General features: G+C 40.6%; 1 protein-coding gene across 1 annotated transcript; it reads right to left on the bottom strand.

The window, feature by feature from the left end:
- Positions 1 to 6,801: 6,801 nt before the first annotated feature.
- EN2 (engrailed homeobox 2) lies at positions 6,802 to 10,525 on the bottom strand. Its single transcript, XM_040434155.1, has 2 exons — positions 10,021 to 10,525; positions 6,802 to 7,118 (listed from the first exon to the last, which is right to left on the bottom strand). Exons 1-2 carry the CDS (start codon positions 10,523 to 10,525, stop codon positions 6,802 to 6,804), a joined length of 822 nt encoding a protein of 273 aa, XP_040290089.1.
- Between the last annotated feature and the right edge of the window lie 518 nt (positions 10,526 to 11,043).

The following is an 11,043-nucleotide window of genomic DNA, read 5'->3' as shown; positions in this document are numbered from 1 at the left end:
GATAGATAGATAGATAATAGATAGATAGATAGTCATCAAGCTGAAATCTGTTTCCTGCACTAAGATCCTGAGATTTGTATTAGTTCAGATCATCTACCAATACATGAGGTTGATCTTCTGTTACAAATAAGGAGCTCCAGGCCGGATACTTCTCTGACTTGCAGTCACTATTTCCATGAGTTCTATATATTTCATTCATCCTTAAGGACTCGGGTTGATTTTCTGTTCCACATGGAACTTTTTTTTTATTTTTTATTTTGGCATTTTCTAGACAGACATTAGACTTGGTAATGCAAAATGGTTGATTAGTACTCTGGAAATGAGATTGGCAATTCATGAGCCCCTGGGCTGATTGTAGAGGTGCAGGATATATTTAGGGAAAGGAAATGAGCCACCTGCAGCTGTGACAGAGGCTTTGACCTTCAGCCCAGCTCTGTGGCCACAGACTCCATTCAGCCTGCATGGGGTGTCTGTGAGAGGGGCTATTCTCCCATTCAGCTCAGCTCATCAAGTCAGTGGCTGTTGGGCGTTACTTCCACATACAAGCTGGGCAGAATAGGAATGGAGATGAGCTGCCTGGGTATTGGAGAGCAGGTCAATGCTGGGAAATGAATCCCCTCAGACAACCTCCATTGTCTGGAATTTTCCACTTTCTGCATAGAGAACTGTGACAGGTAGCACAATATTACTGCACACAGCCACTCCAGGCACATTGTAGCAATGCAGCAATTATATCCAGGCTCAGCCCAATTAATAGAAGCACACTGATTACACAATTGCAGCTATGGACACATGGTTGTATTACTTCCAGCATTGAATTCTCACAGCTTGTATGAGTATATAACATTGTCTTTGGCGATGATACTAATCATGGCCGACTGTCATGACTACATTCATAAGTGGAGCTCTTAGTTTACTTAAATAGACCCAACTCATTAGTGTCCTCTGTCCCCCTCAATATTCCCAGCAAGAAAAATTATCCTGAGTGTTGTGGCCATTTCTCTTTTTAGATTGTATTCTTACAGCTTTGGAAAGTGTAACTGATGATCTGCAATTTATTTAGTCAGGGTGCGGCCACGCGGTCATGTTTCCTGGTGCAGTTTTGGAAGCCAAAATCAGGAGCAGATCATAAAAGTATAAAGGACACATACAACTCCTCTTTTTTTAATTCACTCCTGGCTTTGGCTTCCAAAACTGCACCAGGAAACCTGACCGTGTGACCGTACCCTTAGAGGTTATCTGTCTGTGTATGTGTGTGCGCTTGTATAACTGTGTGTGCATTTTGTATATTTATGTTACTGTGTGTATATATACAGTATATGTGTACTTGGGGATGGATTTATGCCTTTCTGGATCTCTATATGTCTATATGTCTATAACTTTGTGTGTGCGCACTTCTGGATGTGTTGTGCATGACTATATGTGTGTGCCCTGTCCGGATTTATTTCTATGTGTGTGTGTTTGTATGTGTTCCTGTTTCTGTGCTTTTGGATTTAAATTAAGAAAATGTGTGTATGTCAATGACTGTGTGTATTCTAGATATAATTATTTATGTGTGCGTATATCTCTGTGACTATATGTGTGTGTACTTCTGGATTTGATTATTTGTATGTATATATTTCTGTAATGATATGGGTGTGTACGGTTGTGTTGTGTGTGTGCGGTCTACATAGTTGCAAATAAATAGTGTGTGTATATATATATATATATATATAAAATATAAAAACGGGCAGCACTCCAGCGAATAAAAATAAAAATAACTTTATTTACCCATAAGGCTGATGCGACGTTTCGGCTCTACATAGGAGCCTTCCTGCTTGAGGAAGGCTCCTATGTAGAGCCAAAAGTCGCATCAGCTTTATGGGTAAATAAAGTTATTTTTATTTGTATCCGCTGGAGTGCTGCCCGTTTTTATATTTTGTATTCATCTGCATTGGCTTATATCCACATTGGGCTTGTGCACCCTTTATTCATTTTCTCTATCTGTGACGGTGCTGCCATTTTTTTCCCCTTTTTCTTTTTTTATATATATATATATATATATATATATATTATATTATTTATTATTAAAGCGCCATTCATTCCATGGCGCAATACATATGAAATGAAGTATACATACATAATACAGACAATTGCACCAAGCATGAGCAAGACAAATTACAAACTGGTACAGAAGGAGAGAGTATGTATGTATTCAATACAAATGTTAAAGACCACTTTCATGATTTTGTGACAGTCTGCAATTACCATTAGCTTGCCCTGTGCACTGCAATATGTGTTATTACATTAGGGAAGAATAGACTTTATGAGAGCTTTCCCTGCCAGAGGCTGCAATGCTTCACTGACCATCCTCATATCCTCAGATTTAACCCAAAATCTGAAGGTGGCCATGACTGCTCAGGTGTTATACAAACATGGTTTAATATAAAAAGCAGAAAATGATGACATAAATCATATAATCTTTAATGATGTCCTGTATATATGAGCAACCCAGAATGACAAGTGCAGCATGTGGACACAGCCCCAGTGACTACACACAGCACAGTCTGTAGAGTTTGCCAAAAAAAAAAAAAAAGAAGCTAGATGACATTCTGTGTGTGAGGAAGGAAGGGGGGACTTGGCAGGAAAGTGATCTGGATACTGAGGACAGGGAGGAAGAAATGACTTTTATAGATGAGAAGAAGCTGCAGCTACAAAACAAATCTGACTCCCACACCCCTCACTTCTTCTTGTCTCATCCCCAATACTTCTCTCCTGGCAGGTTTCCCTGCATCACTGGGACCCTAAATGTACATTCACCCATTATTTCCACCACATGTCCAAATATTAGTGAGCAGCATAGAACTGCTATAATGGAAGCAGGAGCTGATGTCTGCATTGTTACAGGACTCTTGTGCAGGGCTAGAGGGGAAAAAAAGGAAGGGGGGGGGGGGGGGTTACCTCTTCAAATGGGAAGACAAAAAATCCACTCTTTTGTTTCCAAAGGCGCTTTTCACCCTGGGCTCTCTTCTTCATTGTACTTTGGATATATTTCATAATTTCTGTTACATCCATTGAAACTTTATAAACTATTGCAAAGAGCAAAAAGTCTGGATTTGTTATTGGCTTCAAGTTCTAAGAGAAACCACAACAACAATAGGAGCTACGAATAGGTAAATGCAGAAACACAGCTGTGGGCTGAACTGGAAGGTAAAAGGAATCCTAAATAAATGGATAAATAAATCACATATATCTAACTGCACCCATTGGCTGATATGAATATAATGATATTGGTGTGTATAAAGTATGTGTCTCTCTGTATGTAATATATGGATACCAACTTGTCTCTGCGAAAATTAAAATACGGATCAATTGCTATTAAATGCAAAGTCGGTGATGAGCATAAATTAAGTGTGTGTATATATATATATATATATATATATATGTCACATGGATACAAAATATCTGGAATATCACAATTGCAAAATCTCAGACTTTCATTTAATTTCATAAAATTGCAACGATTTGCAATTCCTTCTCAGTTTTATATCCTTGCCACATACTTTTAGTAAAACTTTTACAATTCCCAGCTTAGATGTGAGTGTAGGGATATTTGGGGTGTCTGTTCTGGGCCCCTGAACCCCCCCTTCGCTGGGATCTTCTACTGTAAACTAAATCAAGTGAAGTGCTTATTGATTTGGACTCAGGGAGTTATACCGGGTCACCTCCTCTGTCAAGTTTATGTTTTAATTACTTACTGAGGTGCCTATGTAACATGTGCCTTCACCGCATGCTCCATTAACCCGTTGTGTGCTGGGCGCCTATAGACACAGCTCTTCTTTGAGGTGGGGGGGTTCCACCTGCTGTTTTCTTCTTCTGCTCATCTTCCCTCAATATTACAAGTCAATAATATCTCCCCACGCTACAAAACATGCTTTGGCCAAACACTGCAGCTTGCTTCTGCTCCCCAACCCAACCTGCCAGCTCTCCGTTGCCAAAGAGTGTTTCATTTGTGTCTGACATTGCACAAGACATGGTCACATCAAAAACACATAAGTGGCTCTATTTCACACTTGAAAAGAGGTGATGTGCAAAATCCTGGAAACATGAAATAGTTCAACGTGTACTTAGCATTAGTATGATTACTATAAGCGTGCCCATACAGAGAATTATTAGTAAATATTGATGATGATAGTAATAATAATAATAATTATGTAAACATCACAACACAAAAACATAATACAAAACACATGAAACAACAGCCTTGTATACATAATAAAGGGGTTTATTGGATGCACTGATTGGAGGACTGAACATACATAATGAAGTGATCTCTTTACAAACACCAGGTCAACAGGGGGGGGGGGGGGGGGGGGAGTAATGAAAGTTTAGAAAGGTAGACATATCTCATACTGGACACCATCTTGGCCATAAGAATCTGGACCCTAAAAGGGTCACCTACATCAGTGAACATGTTCCACGGGATTTCCAGTATACTCTCTCATTCATGGAGCAAAGGAAATGCAAATACGTGATTTTAAGGCAAATAGAAACATTCATCATCAGAGGAGGCGATCAGTCCTGACTTGGCCTTGGATGGACACAAATATAGATTTTGGCTAATATCTTTTTTTTTTTTTTTAAATCGAACATTCATCTTTTATTGGCATCAGAAGGAAAGTAAAAGCAGAAAGTTTCATGAAAAAATGTCAGACATTTTATTTACACCGTGATACATTGTAAAAATAAGAATACTTCTTATAGGTTGTGAGGAGCAAACACTAATGCTGGCTGATTGTATATACAATGGCTGGTGAAGAATAGTAAAGTACAGATTTATCAATGGGACTCTCCTGAATACCACATGTAATGAATTCATCTTTAAATAGAATATGATTTGTATAGATCTTTCATTGTATCCCCACACATTTTAGGGGGGGGACGGGACTATAATGTCCAAATGGGACAGTAGAACGACATATAGTCACAATACATTGAAGCAAGGACTGGAGCTAGCATCAGATGTTCGCCACTATCTTCCACTGAGTAGATCTACACAATTTCCACATGTAGAGGTGTATTTTATCCACATGACCATAGACATAGCATTACAGTTTCCAACTTTGGCAAGCTAATATAATGCACATGGGAAAAGCCCCTCCGCCTGCATGTTCTGCCGGGGATGCTCTGATGCGACAGAAATAGACACAAATAACATTAAAATACTGCGGACAGAAGGCAGCTTTATTTTCCAGGAGGGGAAGGATGTCAACATTTATTTCAAGAGTTTATTTTATGCTATGACATAAGCTTGTGTCAAACTGGTTAGGAGCAGAAGGTAAAGGCAAGGAAGTGGCAGAATAATTAGGGGGTGGGGACCTGCAGATTGAAGGCTACATACAGAAGACAGCATCTTCTTGCTGATTGGATGCGATTATGTCCTATGGACAACCATAGAATTGCAACAGGAAGTAATATCGGGATCTAGCACATTTCAGATTCCTTATTGAAATCACCCTTCTCCTGGGATCTGACAGGGATCCTTCTACTAGGCATTTAAGGCTGAGACCCCTTGTTACTGATCTGTTTCATCATCCTCCTCCCCTCCCTTCTGGATCTGAGGACACCCCCTCCCTCATCTTCTGATGCTGAGCTCCTCTCACTCCTTGATTAGATGAGACTCCCTCCATGGTTCTGATTCTGAGACCGTTCTTTTCTGGTTTTGACAATTAGACACCCAACCCCTGGTATCTAATGAGATCCCCTTCCTCTTGGATCTGACAGTCTCCTCCCTTCTTCCTGAGAGCCCCCCAAATTCTGTTCTTTATGGCGAACTCCTTCCCCCATACCTCCCTTGGACCTGATGCCAAATAACCCCCTTCTGGATCTGATGCTAAATCCTCTTGGATCTGAGGAGGTCCATTTTTCACCAGATTCTTCATCTGATTCTGATGCTGAATCCCCAACCTCCTTCCTAGACCTGATCAGACCCTTCCTCTGAATCTGATGCCAGGACCCATCTCCTCATGCAGGATAAAACAGACCCACTCTTGGATTTGATTTTTAGACTACCCCATGGTTCTGATGCCACCCACTATTGGTGCTGGTGTACAAACTCCCAGGCTCCCGTTTTTTGTTTTTTTTTCAGGATGAGACCCCGCTCTTCTTGACTTCAAGGCAATTAAAAAATAAAAAAGCTAAGTGCAAAACTATATAGCAACCCTCCAAATATAAATAAATCATAATCTGCAACTCTTTACACAACTATTAAACATTTTGCTTTAAAAAAAAAAAAGAGGGAAAAAAAAGTACAATGTTTAATAAAATGCAATAAACCAGCGTTCCTGCTTTTTTATTTTAACACAAAAACTTATAATATAAAAAAACATAGGACAAATATTAGCTATTTTTCTTTTTTCTTCTAAATTCACAGTAGTGCGAAAATGCAGCAGTTAAATCTTTGGACTTTAGCAGAACGTTTCATGTCTTCACTGTCCAACCACAACAGCCAGAACATCGCTTTAGTACAAAATAAAGCCTAAGCCAAAATAAAAAATAAAAAAATAAAATAAAATTGAAGAAAAAAATAAAAGAAACAAAAACTAGTTCTTGAGCGAATATTTTGGATGTTCAGTTTTTGCCTGTAAATTATATTTACATAGAATATTGCGACTTTTCCTCCTCCAGTACACAGTCTGGAGCGCAATGCCGGTCTATTGTTTGTACACTGGCCCTGGCCACTTTTTACTATCCCCCACTCCTTGTATATTTATTTCCTTTAAATTATTGCATTTGTAAGACTTTGCCTTCCTGCCCTGGCTCCTACTCGCTGTCTGATTTGCTGTCCTTGGAAGTGGTGGAGTGGTTATAGAGTCCTTGTGCCATCAAGTGCAGTGCTAGGGCGTTTTTGTTCCCTGTGGCTTTTTTAATCTTAGCTCTTTTATTCTGAAACCAGATTTTAATCTGAGATTCGTTCAGATTCAGTTCCTGAGCCAAACTTTGTCTTCTCTGTTCGGTCAAATACCTGTTCGTTTGAAATTCAGCTTTGAGCCTCTGGAGCTGCTCTGCGGTGAAGGCTGTCCTGGGCCTTTTGTCTTCTTTGCTCACTGTCTTCTTCTTTGGTTTACGGGACCTTGGACCTACACAGGAGGAGATGGGGTTAAAAGAAATCTGCCAAAGTATGCACTTTTATAGGCTAGAAGAAAGCATGATGCATCTAAAATCAGTATACACCTGGAATGAAATTGTTGTACTAAAAATGTAATAAAAAATAATAATAACAAAGAATACTAATAAAGAATAATAAATAAATAATAATAATCCTCATTAAATGATCACAATAAAATAAAAAATGAGCGACAATGTTACACAAAACATGTCCCTTTGTCAACTTTTTTTGAACACACTTTTAAGCAAAATTGATAATTTTTTTCAAGCCTATAGTTAAACATATATTGTTTTAAATACATTTGTGCTACAATAATGAACAAATGGGAGACCAGCTATTTGGGCAATGGTGGTTGATTCACCGAGAACACCGATATAGTAAATGTATAGTGAGATCACAGCAGAACTTGCGCATTAGGACCTCACAGCGGTAAACATTGGGCACCAATTTACTTATAGATCAGATTCTATACACTCAATGGCCGGGATCACACCTTGAGTGAGGAATATTTGGGGAACAGTTCACTGTATTACTAACAGTTGATTTTAGGTTGTATCTGAGAGTCTGGATAGTAAGGAGGCCTCCTCCCTCACTTCTCCCCCCACAATCCCCTCTCTCTCTCTCTCTCTCTCTCTCTCTCTCTCCACTTGAAATATTAACATCACACATACATTAGTCATTCAGCCCAGCTAATTATTTGCTGCACGTTGCCCACCGTATCTGTTTAATAATAAAACAGGATATAAAATGCATGGGGGTGAATGTGTGGGATGGGGCAGCTTCATCATCTTCAGGACATGTCTATTTCATGTATTGCTGGCATTAGTAGTAGTAGTATTAGTAGTATTATTATTGTTAGTATTTTATTTTATTTTTTTGCTTTCTGGATTTGTGAGGCCTGTGATTTCAGCCCAGAGTTTGATTTCTGTTTGTAGAAGTGGGAAAGGCAAGTTGGGAGTTGTGGTTGCCAGATATTGATCGCTTGGGACGCCAATCAATGCCAGAAACATCGTTCTCAATCTATGTCGCTGTCCTTGTCTCCCCCCCCCCCCCCCCCCCCCCAGCATCCCAGTGCTGCCCCCATAGCCCAGATCCCACCACCAGATCGATTCCAGGGAGCAGGCTGCTGGATCTGCAGCTCTTACACATAAAGACTCATTTTTATTCTCCTTGCTTCCCTCCTCCATCTTCCCATCCTTGTGCTCCTTTCATCTCCATATCCCCCCTGATCCCTCCCTCCTTCTTGCCCCCTTTTCTTTTCCTATCGTGCCCACCAATGCCACCTCACTGCCCACCTCTGTACAGGACACCTCATGTCCACATCCCCATGCTGGGCTCCTGGACTGCCTCCCTCCATCCAGGCGGTATTTTTACGCATCCATACACGTGTTTTTACTACAAGCTGCCATCCCTTCCCTGCCTCCCTCGCCCACAGATCAGACAGGACACGTGGGCTCCAATGCTGCTCTTCATTGGGAAAATCTCCTCCAATGTATAGTAACTAGCGGTATATTCTGCAGCCCCCATGATATGGCAGGGTAGGGGGGCTCATCAGCCCTCTGCCATTACCAGGGAAATCCGATCACCTTTCCTGAATAATCGGATAAAAGTCGGACATCCAGGGGCTCTAATTCTATTTTAAGGAATTTGAATTTGATTTTGAGGAATTTGCAGCATGGAAGTGAAGCAATGTATATGTATATGCTGAATCTGTGTACCCCTGCTGGTGTAAACGTGGGGGCTTCATATAGGAAATCCGAAAGAGATTGTCTTTGAAGTCACAAATGCACATTCTGTATACGGAAAATCCCAGGTCATAAATAATTCTACTACTAGACCATTCCATTATAGAGAAGGAGACGGGGGACACTACCCGGAGTCTGCAAAACTCCGATTTTACAAGGGGTAGATTTTCTAGCGAATGCATAAACTGCAAAAACATTAAACCTAAAACAAAAAAAGGTCAAATCATATTTTTTAAGATACTATATATATTTTTTAAATTGTTACTCTGTAATGCACCCAAGGCAATAAAAAAAAGTGAATGGAGAAATATGAATGAAAGTATGGGTGAATTGTTTGGATTCAATAAATTCTAAAAAAAAAAAGATAACCGCAGCATAAAATGATATAAAGTATTTTAATTTCTATTACTACTTCTAACCGTTAGAATAATACTACTACGAAAAATGAAAGAATTCTAATAAATAATAATCGGATGAATTATTTATTTAGGGTAGAATACAAGGGAGACAATTAACTAAATAGAATCCTGGTAAATCCTGGCCTGTGCCAGCTTCATTTTGGAAATTTTTTTGAAAAGAAACAGCGGCTAGAACAATAGAGGGCAATGTATGACTGTATGAATAGTATGTGAATATATATATATATATATATATATATATATATATATATATATATATATAGTGTGTGTGTGTGTGTGTTTTATATGTTTTTAGATACTGGCTATGTCTGTGTGCTACATGGATTCTACATGGAGTCGAAGCCAAGACTCTGTGACAAATCAATTGCATAAGAAAAATGAAGCCCCAAATAATGTCGAGTTTAAAATGCAAAGGCTTTTCTATGGGTAATTGTCATAAGAAGCGGAGCTGGCGCTAATTAGGTGTCTAATTAAAGCATAGAGCTAAAAGAAGATCTTGGCAATTTGCAATTTTCGATGGTGCGTGCTGCAAACAGAAGGGATTCTTGGTAGAAATTGATCATTCTTTGCTGCAGGACCTCAGATGTTCTCCTTCCTCTACACATATCAATAATACAAGTTTTCTATAGGTAGTACAGGGGGGGGGGGGGGGGGTCACCCACCAAAATTAATGATGGAGACTAATTTCATACATGGAAGCGCCCCTTACCTGATGAAGGTCTATCTGAGTACCTGGTGCAGTAGACCCAGGCTGGCCATAGCATGGGCTGCTTCTTATTGGTTGAGCTGGCTTGAGAACTATCAGAGTCTGAGCTCAAGGAATGGTCTCCACTCAAGCTTCTGGGTTTGTGGGGTCCTTCTATGCCCACATCAATTTTCTTATCTCCAGTCATTGCTTTGGATGCCCCTTCTCCCTCTGTGACCCCAGTGCTGCTCCTGTGCTGCCCAGTCTCTGCTCCAGACCGTGCCACCACACTGTCCCTGCCCGAGAAGAGTTCATCCTGCTGGACAGCTCCTTCCTTCCTCCTACCAAACTCTGGCCGCAGAATATTATCAATAAAGAAGTTTGTGATCCTGTGATGGGGCTGGTGATTCCCTGGAGCTTGGAGCAATGGCAGGATCCCCCTGTTGGACTCATCTCCTGACTCTTGCTGTTGCTGCTGCTGATGATGCTGTTGCTCCACTTCCCTGTGATTCTGGTCATTTTCTTCCATGCTGTAATTCCACAAAGCTGCTCCTAGGTTTGACCCTGTCTACTGCCTAGTCCTCCAAGTCACCTGCACATACAAAGCTCCACTGTCAGTGTGAGGACGATCTCAGGAAGGTTCTCTTGAGGTGGCTCCTGCAGATAGCTACTACTGCTTCAGGGCTGCAAATCAAAGCATCCTCCTGCCAAGGCTCATGCCCCTTCCTTCCACATCCAGCCAGTAAATCCTTCAGGAAGCCCAGCAGCAATGGACAGATGCCTGTGCAGCATGCGGCTGTGAGGAGCATATATGACAATGCAATGTGGGGTATGGTCTATGAGAAGACACTGCTCTCTCTCAGGAGGGGATGATACATATACACAAGTGGAGGTGTCCCTTTGGCAGAGAAGTCCCCAGTGCTCATGTGCCAGTCTCTATGGTGGGGATAATTGGAGGAGCAGTCACTGGACCTGGAATACTTTCACTCTGGATTTTTGTTCTTATTTTTAATAGAAGCCTCAGAAGTGACGTGGGAGCCCGGTAGC

Source organism: Bufo bufo, chromosome 5 (assembly GCF_905171765.1).
Source record: "Bufo bufo chromosome 5, aBufBuf1.1, whole genome shotgun sequence".
Lineage (NCBI taxonomy): Eukaryota > Metazoa > Chordata > Amphibia > Anura > Bufonidae > Bufo > Bufo bufo.
This window is presented reverse-complemented; position numbering and strand designations above follow the sequence as displayed.